Genomic DNA, 17,677 nt, shown 5'->3' with positions numbered 1-17,677 from the left:
CCAGATGCTTTCGATGGGGCTACCAAGCTCCTCCTCCTGTATTTCTGTGCAGAGATATGTATTTTTCACATACAGTGCAACCCCGCCTCCCTTTCTGTTCCTCCTGTTCTTTTTGAACAAGTTATATCCTTCAACTGCTGTATTCCAGTCATGAGAGTCATCCCACCAAGTCTCAGTTATACCTATCAAGTCATAATTTCCCTCCTGTATTAAGAGTTCAAGTTCGTTCTGTTTGTTTCCCATACTCTGGGCATTAGTATATAGACATCGAAGACCATGTGCTTCATAGTCTGGCTTTCTTCCTACATGTGTCTGAAGACTATTATTGGGCGCTATCAGCGCTGTTCTCTCCATTGCAGTGCATGCGCCTACGTCCATTGTTACCCCCAACATTACATCTCCCTTCCCCGTAGGATTCAGTTTAAAGCCCTCCTGATGAAGTTCTTCATGCTGTGGCCAAACACATTCTTCCCAGCCTTTGTGAGGTGCAACCCATCCCTAGCCAACAGCCCATCTTCCAGGAAGTATAGCCCGTGGTCCCAGAATCCAAATCTCTCTCGTCGGCACCACCTTCGTAGCCAGTCATTCACCCGGAGTATTTTTCGTTCCCTTTCTATCCCTCTTCTAACTACTGGAAGGATGGATGAGAAAACTATCTGGGCCCCAAAGTTCTTGAGTTTCCTTCCCAAAGCTTCAAAGTCTGACGTGATCTCTTCGTAGCTCCGCTTGGCGGTATCATTTGTTCCCACATGGATGAGAAGAAAGGGATACCTGTCAGTGGGCTTTATGAGTGCAGGCAACCTTTCAGTCACGTCTCTAATCTGTCCTCCCGGGAGACAACATACCTGGCGAGTCCACGGGTCTTCGCGACATACTTGGGTCTCGATCCCACGCAGCAAGGAGTCTCCCACTACTACCACTCTTCTCTTCTTCTTCTTGTAGGCCTGGGTTTCATCGCCTCTGTTTGACTGACCTTTAGCCTCTTGCTCACTCTCATGCAGGGTCCCCTGTGATTCTTCCTCTGCAGGCTGTCCTCCAGTCTCATCTGCAAGTACCTGGAATCGGTTCCACAGCTCCACCGCTTCCACTGGTGCAGAGTGGCGTCTAGTTCTTCTTCTCCTAACTGTCACCGTTTTCCAAGGAGTATCCTCTACTCCATTTTTCTTCACCTCAGCATTTCCCACTGCCTCATCTTGCTGTTGCTCTTCAAGCTTCTGGTCTGCCCTTTGCTGCTGTAGTTCCCCCATTCTGTCCAAGAACTCTTCGTGTTCTCTTATTCCCCGGAGGGTTGACAGTCGCCGCTCCAGTCCACTTACTTTTTCCTCCAGCAGCGTGATCAACTTGCACTTGTTGCAGGTGTAGGCCATGTTGTTCTCAGGCAAGAAAACAAACATTGCACACACCTTGCAGGTCACCACCACTGGAGAGTCTTGTCCTTCCATAGCCTCTTTTCCCTTTTTGTGTCTAGCTTTGTGATTGTTCTAGACTAGCCTGTGCCTGCTCCTCTACTCAGTAGAGGTTAAAAGCAGAGTCCCACTGGTGTGGAAGTGTGTGTTACAAGACAAATAAATGGGAAAAAGTTAGTTAAAAAAAAATGTTAGGGGCCTCCCCCTTGACCTCCCCTGCCGAACTCCCCTGGCCAACTCCTGTTTGCTCCCCCTGCTCGCTCGCTCTGCTCGCTCGCTCTCTGGGAGCTTGCCTGCTTCTGTAGTCCCTGGACCAGCTGGAGCAGCTTGCTCTGCTCTGCTCTGCTCAGCTGGGAGGCGGGAAACAGACTGAAGCTTCCCGCCCAGTCAGCTGCTGGGAGTACTCAGGCCACACCCCTCCAATTCAGTTGGAGCTCTCAGAAGCTCCTGGTGAGCTCACAGCCAGTCAGAAGGATAAAGGGCAGCGCCCTGGGCTTCCTGCAACCCACTTACCTCTTAGCCTCTGTCTCCTTTGTCTCCTTTGTCTCTTCAACCACTGCAACTCCCCTGGCCAACTCCTGTTTGCTCCCCCTGTTCGCTCGCTCTGTTCGCTCGCTCTCTGGGAGCTTGCCTGCTTCTGTAGTCCCTGGACCAGCTGGAGCAGCTTGCTCTGCTCTGCTCTGCTCAGCTGGGAGGCGGGAAACAGACTGAAGCTTCCCGCCCAGTCAGCTGCTGGGAGTACTCAGGCCACACCCCTCCAATTCAGTTGGAGCTCTCAGAAGCTCCTGGTGAGCTCACAGCCAGTCAGAAGGATAAAGGGCAGCGCCCTGGGCTTCCTGCAACCCACTTACCTCTTAGCCTCTGTCTCCTTTGTCTCCTTTGTCTCTTCAACCACTGCAACTCCCCTGGCCAACTCCTGTTTGCTCCCCCTGTTCGCTCGCTCTGTTCGCTCGCTCTCTGGGAGCTTGCCTGCTTCTGTAGTCCCTGGACCAGCTGGAGCAGCTTGCTCTGCTCTGCTCTGCTCAGCTGGGAGGCGGGAAACAGACTGAAGCTTCCCGCCCAGTCAGCTGCTGGGAGTACTCAGGCCACACCCCTCCAATTCAGTTGGAGCTCTCAGAAGCTCCTGGTGAGCTCACAGCCAGTCAGAAGGATAAAGGGCAGCGCCCTGGGCTTCCTGCAACCCACTTACCTCTTAGCCTCTGTCTCCTTTGTCTCCTTTGTCTCTTCAACCACTGCAACTCCCCTGGCCAACTCCTGTTTGCTCCCCCTGTTCGCTCGCTCTGTTCGCTCGCTCTCTGGGAGCTTGCCTGCTTCTGTAGTCCCTGGACCAGCTGGAGCAGCTTGCTCTGCTCTGCTCTGCTCAGCTGGGAGGCGGGAAACAGACTGAAGCTTCCCGCCCAGTCAGCTGCTGGGAGTACTCAGGCCACACCCCTCCAATTCAGTTGGAGCTCTCAGAAGCTCCTGGTGAGCTCACAGCCAGTCAGAAGGATAAAGGGCAGCGCCCTGGGCTTCCTGCAACCCACTTACCTCTTAGCCTCTGTCTCCTTTGTCTCCTTTGTCTCTTCAACCACTGCAACTCCCCTGGCCAACTCCTGTTTGCTCCCCCTGTTCGCTCGCTCTGTTCGCTCGCTCTCTGGGAGCTTGCCTGCTTCTGTAGTCCCTGGACCAGCTGGAGCAGCTTGCTCTGCTCTGCTCTGCTCAGCTGGGAGGCGGGAAACAGACTGAAGCTTCCCGCCCAGTCAGCTGCTGGGAGTACTCAGGCCACACCCCTCCAATTCAGTTGGAGCTCTCAGAAGCTCCTGGTGAGCTCACAGCCAGTCAGAAGGATAAAGGGCAGCGCCCTGGGCTTCCTGCAACCCACTTACCTCTTAGCCTCTGTCTCCTTTGTCTCCTTTGTCTCTTCAACCACTGCAACTCCCCTGGCCAACTCCTGTTTGCTCCCCCTGTTCGCTCGCTCTGTTCGCTCGCTCTCTGGGAGCTTGCCTGCTTCTGTAGTCCCTGGACCAGCTGGAGCAGCTTGCTCTGCTCTGCTCTGCTCAGCTGGGAGGCGGGAAACAGACTGAAGCTTCCCGCCCAGTCAGCTGCTGGGAGTACTCAGGCCACACCCCTCCAATTCAGTTGGAGCTCTCAGAAGCTCCTGGTGAGCTCACAGCCAGTCAGAAGGATAAAGGGCAGCGCCCTGGGCTTCCTGCAACCCACTTACCTCTTAGCCTCTGTCTCCTTTGTCTCCTTTGTCTCTTCAACCACTGCAACTCCCCTGGCCAACTCCTGTTTGCTCCCCCTGTTCGCTCGCTCTGTTCGCTCGCTCTCTGGGAGCTTGCCTGCTTCTGTAGTCCCTGGACCAGCTGGAGCAGCAGAATAGCTGCTCAATCGTTTCTGATTGCTAGTGCTAGAACCCTTCTTCCTGGAAGCATTTATTACACAAATGGCCATCATTTCTCTCATTTAGTATAATCCATTCATCAATTTTCCCCCCTTTTTCTCTTTGGCATCATCTTCTTGCACACACAGAGAACTTGGTCTTGCAGCAACAGCATCTGTTCCATGTCACAGCATCAAGGTGTTGAAGCCTCCAGCGCTCCCCAGCCACCCCAGCCCAACTGCACCCCTCAGAAAGGAAAAACGCACTCTAGGAACTGGCTGTATGGTATCTGCCAAAGAAGCCTTGTTGTTAGAGTGTCCTAAGAAGCAGGCAGGAAGCTTGAAGCATCCTAGCATGCTCCTGGGACACTCGAGGAACAAGGCTTCTATGGCAGCAACATAAAGCCTGTTCCCAGAGCAGTTCCCCTGCTTCTTTCATTGGCAGCAGATGCTGGGGGCTGCCAGACAAGGCTTGGGGGTCTGCCTGCGGTCTGCACTTCCTGCAGCCCTGCTCTAAGGCAAGGTGGGCAGAGAAAGGTAGCTTGTGGTCCACCGGTAGGCCTCTGGCTAATTTCCAGAGGACTGCACAGCAGCAGCTCAGATTCTGAAGAATGCTGCATTAGGGGGATCTAGGTAGGGCTGGTGTTAGGGCAGGCATGGTTGGGCACCTGCCAAGAGCCCCCTGGACTTGCTCCTCCTCTTCACCATCACAACCCGCTTGTTCACCCGCCTCTCGCTCTGGCCCAGACAACGGTGGTGGTGAGGAGGGGGAACAGGAGACGCCGCGGCCTCCTTGCTCCCTGGCTGTCCGCTTGCCAGTCAAGTAAGTGGCAGCAATGGTGAGAAAGAGGAGAGGGGCAAGAGCAGCTGGCGACAGTGGCGGTGAGGAGACAGACTCACGGAGGGAGGGGGCTGTGGAGGGGGTCTTGCCGGAGGGCCCTCAGAAACCTGAGCCAGCACGGGGCCTTGGTGCGATCATCCCACAAAGCACGCCTCCTCCTCCTGCTTTTGAGCTGGAATAACAAACAAGCTCAGGGTCAGCAAATACAGATCAGTTATGCCTTAACTCCAGAGAGAGCCTGAGCTCTTGTTTTGCAAATTTAAAAATAATGGTGATGGACCAGAGGGATTCTAGATTTTAAAAAACAAGCCTCGCTCTGGGCAGTGACTGCTTGTGTCTCTTCCAGCCCTTCACGAAGAACTCTACATCATGTTCTCGACAGAGAAGAAGTCCATGCTCTGCATTAACTGCTTCCGGGATATGCCAGTGTAAGTTGTTATTATTTCGTATTGATGTAAAGCATTATCAATATGCCAGTGTAAGTTATTATTTCGTATTGATATAAAGCATTATCAATGGGCATGGCATTTTACAATTTAAGCAGAGGTACAAAAAGTAAGCGAGAGAGGTCCCTGGTCTCAAGGAGCTCACAGCCTAAACGTTGACAGTTGGGAGAGAACAAAGCGAGGGGAAAGTTGAAGCAGGAAGGGGAAGAACGTGAGCAAATGCTGTTCCATGTAGGCTAGTCCACCAACTGCGTCTGTTCCTGGAGATGTCTGATCTGGCCACGGCAACACATGCCTTAGTTACATCCCATTTGGACTACTGTAACACACTCTACATGGGGCTGCCTTTGGAAACTGTTAGGAAACTTCAGCTGATCCAGAGTGCTGTGGCCAGACCGTTGACCCAGGCTGGTTACAGGGAGCACTTTATTCAAGCAGGTATTTGGCATGGAAGTTGGTCTGTTGCTCAAGGGGTTTTTAACTGGCTGGGTGCTGTTTCTTTCTTTTACTGTTGGGTTTAGTGGATTTTAACTTATCTGGGTTTCTTCACTCAGAGCTTTTATCCTGCTATTGAGATTGATTACTCATGGAAGTCTGTGGGTCCTTTAGATGACATCGTAAGCCTCCAAGGCATCTCCCGCGCTAAATGAACTTTATTTCATTTTTTAAAATGATTGCAGATAATGAGCTATCAAATTACAGTGCTTGAGTTCTGCTTGAGGTCCCTCATGAAAAGAGGAAAAGCTGAAATAAGGGGAGCTAGAACACAGCACCACCTAGTGGCTGTATAATGTATAATGAAATGGAAGACTCAGATGGAGGGGAAGGAGGGGGGAAAGTGGGGGGAAGGAAGCATGTATAAAGGGAGTCTGTCGTCATCCTGCATTTAAAACAGAAGCAGAAAGCCCTGTTTTAAATGTGAGATTTTAGGCTGGTGTAGACATGCTCTCTGTCTTTATCTTATGTTTTAATTACGATTTTCGCGTTGAAGCTGGATTTTATTTTTAGCTTCATGGAGCGCCATTTTTGGCAGACAGGTGGAATATAAATTAAATAAATAAATGTGCTTAGACTTGGCTGCAGCTGGGAATGAAGGGGAGGTGGGATTAAGACAAAGGCTTCACGGACAAGGTGAGTTTTGTGGTGCACTCTAAGCACCACATTGAGGTTCAAGGAGGGAGTTCCGGACATAAGGGGAAGCTCAGGGAATGATGCTTATCCCCCAGTAAAGGTGTTTCGTATCAGGGCAGCCAACTCCATTTTATTCCTGTAGTCCTGTGCTGTGATGGAAGTAAGTTTAAAGTACGAAACTGCGCATGCTCAAAAGGTAGTGGGAAGGTGTAGTTGCAGTCATGTCCTGCTTGTGGGTTTCCCACAGGTAGCTGGTTAGCCACTGTGTGGACAAAATGCTGGACTAGATGGAATCATGGTCTGACCCTCCGTGGCTCTTCTTATGTTCTTATTTCTTTTTGTGCCCTTTTTGGTTTGGGGGGAGGTTTATTTGCACTAAGATATCAGGATTGTAGAAGTAGTTGTAAAGCATGGAGTGGTGGTGGTGAGGGAAACAAACATTAGTTGTGAGCTTCACAACTGAATTAATATAGCCCCATAAGACAATTAAGTCATGGGTCTAAAATTACCTACCTGTACCACTGATGAGTAATATAGGGGAAAGTTAATATTATGAAAATTATTCATTCTTTAAAAAACAAACATGAAAACTTAGAAGTGGTATTCACTGCAGATGCTGTATATAAGTTGCAGTGCACCAAAAAGGAAGCATAGCCTCTTATCATAGAATCATAGAACAGTAGGGTTGGAAGGGGCCTACAAGGCCATCAAGTCCAACCCCCTGCTCAATGCAGGAATCCAAGTCAGAGCATCCCTGACAGATGGCTGTCCAGCCTCGTCTTGAATGCCTCCAGCGTGGGAGAGCCCACCACCTCCCTAGGGAATTGGTTCCATTGCCACATTGCTCTAACAGTCAGGACGTTTTTCCTGAAGTTCAGCCGGAATTTGGCTTCCTGTCACTTGAGGCCATGATTCCATGTCCTGCACGCTGGGATGATCAAGAAGAGATCCTGGCCTTCCTCTCTGTGACAGCCTTTCAAGGACTTGAAGGGTGCTATCTTACCTTCCCTCAGTCTTCTCAAGGCTAAACATGCCCAGTTCTCTCAGTCTCTCTTCATAGGGCTTTGCTTCCAGTCCCCTGATCATCTTTGTTGCCCTCCTCTGAACCCTCTCCAGTTTCTCTGCATCCTTCTTAAAATGTGCCCAGAACTGGTCACAGTACTCCAGATGAGGCCTAACCAGTGCTGAGTATACGAGAATTAGTACTTCCCAGGATTTGGAAGCTATGCTTCTATTAATGCAGCCCAAAATAGCATTGGCCTTTTCTGCAGCCACATCACATTGTTGGCTCATGTTCAGCTTGTGATCGACAACAATTCCAAGATCTTTCTCGCTTGTAGTGTTGTTGAGACATGTATCCCCCATCTTGTAACTGTGCATCTGGTTTCTTTTTCCTAGGTGCAGAACTTGGCATTAATCCCTATTAAATGTCATTCTGTTGTTTTTTACCCAGCGCTCTAGTCTATCAAGATCACTTTGAATTTTGTTTCTGTCTTCCAAAGAATTAGCTATCCCGCCCGATTTTGTGTCATCTGCAAATTTGATCAGCATTCCCTGCACCTCCTCCTCCAAGTCATTAATAACAATGTTGAAGAGCACTGGGCCCAGGACTGAGCCCTGCGGTACCCCGCTCGTTACCTCTCCCCAGTTTGAGAAGATCCCATTGATAAACACTCTTTGAGTCCGATTCTGTAGCCAACTGTGGATCCACCGGATCGTTGTTTCATCTAGCCCACTTTGAGCTAGTTTGCCCATCAGGAGATCATGGGGCACTTTGTCGAAAGCTTCGCTGAAGTCGAGGTATATGATGTCCCCAGCATTCCCACAGTCCACAAGGGAGGTGACCTGATCCAAAAATGAGGTCAGATTCGTCTGGCAGGATTTGTTTTTGACAAATCCATGTTGTCTTCGAGTAATCACGGCATTGTTTTCAAGGTGCTTCCAGATGGATTGCTTTATCATCTGCTCCAGAATTTTCCCAAGGATTGATGTCAGGCTGACTGGTCTGTAGTTCCCAGGTTCCTCCTTTTTGCCCTTTTTGAAGATGGGGACAACATTAGCCCTCCTCCAATCATCTGGCACTTCCCCCGTCCTCCATGATTTCTCAAAGAGAATAGACAGCGGTTCTGAGAGTTCTTCTGCCAGTTCTGTTATTACTCTGGGGCGCAGTTCATCTGGCCCTGGAGATTTGAGCTCATTCAGAGTCATTAGGTGTTCCTTGACCATATGCCTATCGATCTCAAGCTGCAATCCTGCCCCTTCAGCCTGTACTTCGCCTTTGCCAGGGGGGTCATAGACCCTCTTTTGGGAGAAGACTGAGCCAAAGTAGGAATTCTTACCATGTACAATTTTGCTACAGGCAGTTCATTTTGAAAAACATGCACAGACAAATTGTGGGAGAGGAAAACTGACTTGCTAGCCACAGAAATGATCTTAATATCTCATTCTCTGGTCTTCACTTCTCTAGGGAGAGCCGAGCACACTGCATAGACATTGAATCTGCGTACATGCAAGGCTGTGAGAAGTTAGACCAGGCGGTGATGGTGAGTATAAAATCCAAGAGATTCACTGGAGGCTCTGATGGCAAGAGACTTTACCTTGATGTCTGTGTCCTGCTTTGGCTGAGTCAGTCTCAGTATTAAGGCAATTGAGGGGCAAATCCAGCAGGCAAGTCAATTAAGCAGGCAAATGTTCAAGCACAGAGGTATCAGCCCAGTAAGAGGGCAGTTCAAGGCAGGAGTAGTCAATAAACAGACAGTGGTCAAAGCACAGTATTACCAGGGAAGTAGGTGGTTTCCAAAAGAAAGGTCTGAGGTGCTGCGAGGGTCCAAACATGGGAGAGTAGTCAAGCAGAAACACAGTCTAAGAAACAGACTCCCAAACGTGGGAGAGCAGTCAAGCAGGGATCCAAAGATCAGCAGCACAAAGGTTCAGTCATGGAGCAAAGTCAGGGAACCCAGCATTTAAGGCATCAAAGCAAGTAAAAAGGCACTGTTTCCAGCAGCTAGTAAGTGCTGACTGAAGGCTTCTATAGCCAGAGCTTTCAGAGCCCCACCCGGGGCTCAGCTGCAGTGCATTACAGGCCCTCTGGCATCTGCCAGGAGGGCCCTGCTCCTGAGGAGGCCGGCACTCCAGAGGAATCTTTTTCTGCACATGGGCACTCCTTCGTCTGGCCATGGTCTTAGCCTGTACCTCCAGGCGCCGGCACTCTCGGGGGCTGGGCGGGGCTCATCATCCCCCTCTGATTTAGAAGCAGAGCTTTCAGCCTTTCTGCAGGGAAGATATGAAGCCATCTGTCCCGAGGGCCCAGTACCTTCATGGTCAGCCCCAGGGATCCCTGAAGCTTCTTGTTTCCCCGGGAACATCTGACTCAGGAGGCGGCAGCTAGTCCTCTGAAGAGGATTCCCCCAGGGAGGGCATGGCATCCCATGCAGAAACTTCCATTTGTAGCTATGCCCAGATCATTCCGGAGAAGATTTCTCTGGCTAAGTGAATCAGCTGAGGGTTGGGAAGAAACGAGGTTTTGTGAATGGTGTCTTAAATGGTGCACTGGTCAGGGCCTACACACTAAACAGATTCGAGGATATCAACATGACTCAAGTCCACTTGTGTGAAAGAATGATTTATTGATGGAGAATGGATGCAGAGAAAGCAAAAGAAAGCGTACATGCCCCTTAACTCTTGGTTCAGCCACCCTGGTGCCCCGGGGAGCGATGGGGCGCCATTCCTCGAGGGTGGTTATCTGAGCAGGTCGGGCACCTTCCCCCTCTCAGACTAGAACAGCTAACAGGCCAGTTTGCTCAGGTTTGTATAGGGCAAGACTGACTAAGTTAGAAAACCGTCTTAAAGTGCACATGCTGCTCGCTCCTCCCTTCACCAAGGCCTTTCTCTCTTGGCAGCAACATACCTTCTCACAGTACAGAAAGAAGCAGCCCTGATTGGTTAGAAGGTACACACTGTGAAGAGCGACTGCTGGGCATTGTTTTAGCTTCTGTTAGTAGCAAAAAGCGTGGGCTTCACTGTTTGTGAATACAGCTACGAGAACCAACTCTGAAATCATGAAAATTGCCAACTGTCTAGCAAATCAGTGTACTTGTGCTATTAAACACTGCAGTAAATACTGCATATGATTCTGGGCAAATTCACACCTGACTGCCCACCATTCTTCCAAACCCAAATTTAATACAAATGGGCTCTGGGTAGGTAGAATGCATGCCTAGCAATATTTTCTGTTTTTAAAGGGGCTGACATAGGTACTGGGAACAAAACCATTTCAGTAGTGAGGGTGGGAAGCTTGACAGCAAGGTTTAAAGGTCTGTTCCTGGGTATCTCCAAGGCTAAAATGCAAGTGTGTCCTTTAAGAACATTTGTTTCAGTTCATTTTATATCACTCATAATAGGTAATGAATGCCCCTGTGGAATAATCATGTCGTCTGACCCACAAAGGGAGTGGGAGTGGACATGTGTGCCCCTTTGCCCTTCCCAAATAGCACCGATAGGCTCTAGCCTTTGATTGATTGATGATATTTATATACTGATTGGTGATATGAATATACTGCTAAATATAATGAAATCCCTAAATGGTTCACCTATAAATATTTAAATCACATTTAAAATACAATATTAAAAACACAACATTAAAAACAATTCCAATTACAATAAAGCAATATGTGGAGCAGTAAGAAGGAGTAGCTGGAGTTATTGAATCACAGCCTGGGAAAGCCTGGGTGAACACAGGAGGCGTTTGAAAGGTACCATACTGTCTGCCTCCTGAACTGCCCGAGAGAAGGTTTTCCAAAGGAGCAGGGTGCTGCTACTGAGAAGACCCGCTGTCGGGTATGGCATGGCGACATTCCATTAGTCTCGGAAGGACCAGCAAGGCCTCCTTTGATGATCTTAAAGGTCACCTGGGTATGTGTTGGGGGAAGCGGTCTGCTAGGTATCCTGGCCCCAGCTTCTTTAGGGCTTTGTATGATAATAACCTAACCTTCTACGTGGCTTAGTAGCTAATTATAAATCTTTGCTGTAGAATTCTCTGCTTTCTTCAGATCCACTATTTCCACCCACCCCAGAAGCCCCCACATGTGGGTCCAAAAATAAAACTTACTCAGGTGTTCCCAGTTAATCATGCCACAGTCAAAAAGTAAATGTTGAAAAGCCATTCACCAGCACCCTCCCTGGCTCAGAGCCCAATATAAACTCTTTATATTGTGTTTAATGTTTTAACTTCTGTAAACCGCCCAGAGAGCTTCAGCTATGGGACGGTATAGAAATGCAATAAATAAAAATAAATAAACTGCTCCAAGGCTAAAAAGTTCTCCAGAAGTGTGCAGCCTAATAATCCTGTGTGCACCACTTGGAAGCAAGTCCTCCTATCTTTCAACAGGGTTTATTTCCAAATGGGTCACCTTAAGTGAGCTTAATTTTGCAGAAACTATGCTCTTGCAAGGAGCTCTGGTTTGGTTTAGCAGCTCACCTCTTGCCAAGCTGATCCTTTTCCTCTAATGGTGCAATCCTATGTCTGTTTAGACAGAAAAGCATTCTACAACTCCCAGCATTCCCCAGCCAGCCATGCAGGCTGGGGAATGCTGGGAGTTGTAGGACTTTTTTCTGTCTAAACAGACATAGAATTGCACCTTTAATAAATTACGGTGCTATTTAGGGGATGCCTCAACAAAGATAAAAATACTAAAGTTGACCAGAAGCTCAGCAAACTCCTGAGAGGAAGAGATCAAGAAGTGTTAGGAAAGCAGACGTGGCAGGTCGGTGAACAGGCGTAGATTTTGTGAGGTTTCCTCCGCTCACTGCTGCACCGGGTGTCTGTTCTGGTGCCTGGGGTTTTCTTGTCGGGCCTGCAGCCCTTAATGTGCAACCTTCTGCCTTGCTCTGCCCAGGCTGTGAAAGAGCTCCAGACATCCACAAGGGAGGCGATTGTTCTTCTCAAAGCCTTGATTGAGGAGGTCCGCAACAGTGCGGACGAAGAGGAGACGTCCATCAACTCGCTCTTCAGCAACATGCAGGTGAGTTGCAGGGGCTGGTTGCAGCCCCCTTCTAACAGTGGTGATGCCAGCACTGAAGCAGACAGCCTGTCCCCTGTAAGGCTAGTTGCAGGGGGAAGGGCTGTAGTGGATTAATGGTAAGGGGAAAGCACTCTGCACGAGGCCAGAAACACCCATTCCGTTATTATTCACTTCTAGAAATCTCATCAGTATGGCGAGTGGGGTGTGTGGAAGAAGAGCCTGTATAGTGCAAAGAGCAAAGACCCCTGGGGCCTACAGGGCATCTCTGTGCCTGGGCCTCCAACATGGTTCCTGCAGACAACACAATCTCTTGGCACCCAACAGTTTCTCTGTCCCTCCTGGTTTTTATTTTATTCTACTTTATTTCTTAAGAATTTTTAATTTGAAAAAATTAATGGGGAGGCTGGCCTGCTGCAAAGCAAAGTCCTGCCCTCTAGCACCATCTTTATTTGGGTTCAAAAGGGGTTTTGGCTCTCAGACCCCACCTCTGCCTTGGACTTGGGTTCTTGGGCGAGTCTTTCAGTCTCCCCAGGTTGTCTTCTGGGAAATGAGTGTTTTGTAGCCAGCCATGCCCACCATGGTGGCCCTTTTATGAATGGGCAAGCCTTCTTCCCCATGGCAGCCATTTTTTGGGAGCACCCACAACACTCTCAACATTCCAGATGTGCCCACTGACCCCAAAAGGCTGGGAACCTCTGTGCATCCAGAAGGGCGGCCATGTGTTCTGCTTTGCAGAAGCCGGTCGTCTGTTTGAACAGCTGTCCGCTCTAAGTCCAGTTTAAAGATAAAGAGCCAAACGAAAGGAGAGCAGGGCAGTGAAGCAGCCCAGCCATAGCGAGGCCCTGGAGAGGAGGCCGAGCGGCACACCGACGACCCGGCCACAGTCCACCCCATTACTGAGAGAGGTGTTGTATTTCTCTCTAAGTTATAGTTATTCGGTCAGTCATTCGGAGGGCTCCTAATGCTACGACTTGGAGGGCCCAGTGCAGCAATCCCATCTTTCCTTCCTTAATGGATTTTCTGTGGTAGGAAAAGAGATGGAAGATGTGGGAAAACGCAGGAAGGTTACGAGTAGACGACGCCATCCTCTGGACCCCCTGTAAAATTCTGTGAAGGAGGCAAGGTGACAGTGTAATACGAGCCTCACCAGGAAGCACCCTTAGTCATACTTAGAGTAGATCCATTGAAATAGATGGGAATTCAGTTACTCAAGATTTATTTAAGTCCCACTGATTTCAGTGGGTCTACTCTAAGGATGATTAAGGGTGCAATCCAGAGCAATTGTCCCCTCCCCATCCTCCTGCTCTGCATTTTAGCCCGCTGGGTTTGTTTGCCCACCAGGAGGAGGGGAGGGAAGGAGGCTGGAGGGGCTTCAGGATAATGCGTATCCCGGTCTCACCAGTCCCTTCCCCACCCACCGGAATGCCCCCTTTCCCCCCTCTCCGAAGTCGAGTGCTCAGCCTCGGAGAGGCAGCTGGTGCGGTTCTTTCTGCGCGGGCTACGAGGGGGCAGGGGCGGGGAGTGCGGATTCCCAGACTAGAGGACACTGCCTAGGGGCCATAGGATGGCTCCCGAAGTCTGGAACTGAACCATTATGGGTTGACTGTGAATTTTGGCGGGTCTCCTTTCTTTGTTAATTGCTTCAAAACTGCTTTTGCGGTGGGTAGCGATGTATAAATTTAATAAATGAATAAGGAATGAAAATATTCCTAGATTTGCATATATACCTATACATCAGCATATACAAATATTACGCAAATTGGTGTCCTCTTTTGTCCTCTTTTGGTGATGTGTAAGTGGCCACCCTTGTCTGCCGCCCGCAGGGGCACAAGGCGACCCCTGCAGATCCCTGACAATTACGTCAGGCCAAATCCCAGAGGTTCAGGGCAGGTTTTGCTTCGTCTGCAGAGCAGGGGCTTCCTTTCCCCCATGGGGGTGGATGGCAACCATTCCCCTGAAGCAGGGGTGCAGAACCTCCAGCCCATGGGGCCCAATCCATCCCAACTTGGGTTCCCGGTCTGGCTTTTTAGGGTTCTCCAGGTGGCCATGCACCCTTCCCCCCAACCATCCATCGTTGGGTGGTTTCCCATCTTTTGTGCATTTTTTCCCCATTCTAAAAGGTTGACATGTGATGTGGCTGCAAAAAAGGCAAATGCTCTTTTGGGCTGCATTCATAGAAGCATAGCTATCAAATCCCGGGAAGTACTAGTTCCCCTCTCCTCAGCACTGGTTAGGCCTCATCTGGAGTACTGTGTCCAGTTCTGGGCACCACACTTTAAGAAGGATGCAGACAAGCTGGAGAGGGTTCAAAGGAGGGCAACAAAGATGATCAGGGGACTGGAAACAAAGCCCTATGAAGAGAGACTGAAAGAACTGGGCATGTTTAGCCTTGAGAAGAGAAGACTGAGGGGAGATATGATAGCACTCTTCAAGTCCTTGAAAGGTTGTCACAGAGAAGAAGGCCAGGATCTCTTCTTGATCATCCCAGAGTGCAGGACACGGAATAATGGGCTCAAGTTACAGGAAGCCAGATTCCGGCTGAACATCAGGAAAAACTTCCTGAGTGTCAGAGCAATACGGCAATGGAACCAATTACCTGGGGAGGTGGTGGGCTCTCCCACACTGGAGGCCTTCAAGACGAGGCTGGACAGCCATTTGTCAGGGATGCTCTGACTTGGATTCCTGCATTGAGCAGGGGGTTGGACTCGATGGCCTTGTAGGCCCCTTCCAACCCTACTATTCTATGATTCTATGATTCTATGACATGCTTATGCTAAGCCTTAGATCCTGGCAATAAGAACTTTAAACTGAATTGTGCTGGTACCTGGCCCCACCCCCACTGGAATGTAGCCCCTGGGAGCTTCTCTGGAATGGGATTCAGCCCTCGGACTGAAAGAGGTTCAACTTCTCTGCCTTGAAGTTGTCCTTGGAGGGGTAGCAGTGTGGACTTGCTCTCCCCCCCCCCCCGATACAAGCCCTGAAGAACCAGTCCTACTTCTATATGCATAGCCCCACTTGGTTTCTTGCTCATGCTAGAGTGGGACAGATTGTTGGAACTGGCAGTTAGATGGCATTCAGACATGCTCGGCGTTCAGATGTGGTTCAAAGTGGCCCACAGAGCTTCCTCATCTCAGGGGAGCAATTATGCACTAGGACTGTGGAAAACCCCACAATGAATCTGCTATCTCTCTATCTTAAACATAGTTTGCGGGATTTCAGTTTGAAACGTGACATTGTCCTGACTCCAAGGTGAAGTGTCATTCTTTGCTGGCATAATGATTGGAGCCAATCTAGAATTCAACTGAACCAATGATTAGAGAATCACTTGAAGGGTTTTATTAAGGTTCTGTGTCTTGTGGTTGTTCTTGCTTCTTTACTGAATAAACACTCTTGCTTATGTTTTGTACGTTTTGCCAAGGCATTCCAAAAGCTGTATCCTTCCTCTTGAGAGCCCATGTTATAGGTCTGTTCCAACCCTACTACTCTGATTCCCAACTCATTTTGTCTCACTCTTTCAAAAGGGCCTTATGCAGCTGAACAGCTCTGTATATTTTATGTTTGCATTCTGAACTCTGCAGCTTGTTTTCATTTTTAATGCAAGTTTCTGGTCCTCAGGGCTGTCACATGAAAGTCTGTAGACAAGCTTGGTGATATTTCAGAAGACAAAGCTGGGGGGAGGTCCTGAGTGAGCATTTCTCTTTTCCATTCCTTATGGCTAATGGAAGCAGAACACTGTGGTCGGGGATTGGGGCCCTCTAAGCTCCTCTCCTCCAGGGTGATCATCAGCCAAGGCCTTGACATATGGAACAGGTCGGAGCCTTGATTGTGTTTGATGCAGGACCGGCCCTACCATTAGGCAGAGTGAGGCAGCCACCTCAGGCAGCAAATGCTGGGAAGTGGCAGCAAGATGTTGGAAGGGAGACCTGTATACTACGCGGCCTGCTCTGCACCAGCTAAATTAGCCTGCTGACCAGGTGCAGTGGAAGATGCTGTCCCATTCCAATCCAGTCTGCTTTTCTACATGGAATGGGATGGGGCACCATCTTGTTCTTCGCTACAGGCAGCAAAATGTCTTGGGACAGCCTTGGTTGGATGGCTCATTCCATTTTTATTTGTTTTTGCAGGAGAAATTGGCAGAGCGAAAGAAGATGCTCCTAAAAGTCGTGCAAAGGTAAAGCTGGCCCAGTCTCCACCTCCTTTGCAGAGGTCCTCTCTGATTTTCCCATGGACGGGAGTGCATCAGGGCTTATCCAAACCAAATTTTAGTGCAAAATAATAATTGTACATCTACTGCAAAGGGCCCAGGGCTGCTTCCCCCAGCAGCACTTCTGTTACGAGAAGATCACATTTCCCCTTGTGCTTGGACCACAAAACGTTGGTCCCAGGGGAACAGGCCTGGCACCCACCATCCTGCTTGTGTTTTATATGACAGCTTGCAAACTGAGCAGCTCAACAGCCATGTACTGCAGGGGTGGGTGGAAGGCAGCTCTCCAGAGGTTGGGACTTCAGCTCTCAGCATTTCTGACTGTTGGCCATGCAGGCGGGGGCTTCGGAGAGCTGAAGTCCAGGACATCTGGAGATCTACCTTCTGCCCACCCCGGATGTATTAAACCATCAAGAGTTGTTTGGGGTACCGTTTTCTTACTTTGAATTTTGGTAAGTTCACGATCCCGTGCTTGTGCTTCATGCGTCTCTCTGTGGTGTCACGTGCACAGGATCCAAGGCTGGCCTTCATCCCTGCTGGGAGGCAGCTCCACACTCACGCTTAGGAACATGGCAAGAGAGGAACATAAAACAGCGCCACTGCAGGGTCTCCTTAAAAATCGTGCCAGAACTCCCATGTTGAAACTAATCATAAAAGAGCCTCCTTCAAGCAGAGGACTCCCAGCATCGCCATCTATGGGATTTGCTGCCCCAAGAAGTACTGATGGCAACCCACGTGGACCAAGTCATGGAAGAGAAGGCTGTCAGTGGCTACTAGCCGTCAGAGGTGGTGTGCCTACATATACCAGTTGCTGGGAACATGAGCAGGGGGTCCTGTCCTACTTGTGGGCTTCCCACAGGCAGCTCCTTGGCTGATTTAGGAACAGAATGCTGGATTGGAGCACCTTCTGATGCTCTTATGACATTGGTGGATTCCAGATGAGGATTTCATTGTGCAGTCACTCTGCCGCATTCATTTAATTTCTCAGGGGGTCCAGACAACGGGCACGTTCGCACAACATGCTAACCCATGATGGGTGACTAGCCGTGCACTGTGGGTTGTTTTGCGAACAACCCGCAGTGCTCAGTTTGTGCACCAGACAAACCATTGGGCACACCACCCACAGCATGTAGCTTGCTCCTACTGCTGCCCCCTCGGTCCTCCAGCATCCCAGGAGACTTGGCAGCACAACCACTCTTGTCTGCTGCAAAGCCTGCATCCCTGATCCTGGTCAGAGCCTATATCTTTATATCTATAGGTGCAAAAAC

The 17,677-nt window shown here is 49.6% G+C and overlaps 1 protein-coding gene across 1 annotated transcript in view; it reads left to right on the top strand.

Moving 5' to 3' along the window:
- Positions 1-17,677, top strand: part of RNF207 (ring finger protein 207) — a 77,839-nt gene that overhangs the window by 32,711 nt on the left and 27,451 nt on the right. Inside the window, exons 9-12 of the mRNA XM_084822009.1 lie at positions 4,955-5,036; positions 8,653-8,728; positions 12,080-12,205; positions 16,330-16,376. Of these exons, the coding sequence (XP_084678135.1) occupies positions 4,955-5,036; positions 8,653-8,728; positions 12,080-12,205; positions 16,330-16,376 (331 nt within the window). The remainder of the gene's footprint in view (positions 1-4,954; positions 5,037-8,652; positions 8,729-12,079; positions 12,206-16,329; positions 16,377-17,677) is intronic.

Source organism: Heloderma suspectum, chromosome 15, assembly GCF_057233095.1.
Source record: "Heloderma suspectum isolate Gila_16-S chromosome 15, 16-S_ref, whole genome shotgun sequence".
NCBI classification, from domain to species: domain Eukaryota; kingdom Metazoa; phylum Chordata; class Lepidosauria; order Squamata; family Helodermatidae; genus Heloderma; species Heloderma suspectum.
This window is presented reverse-complemented; position numbering and strand designations above follow the sequence as displayed.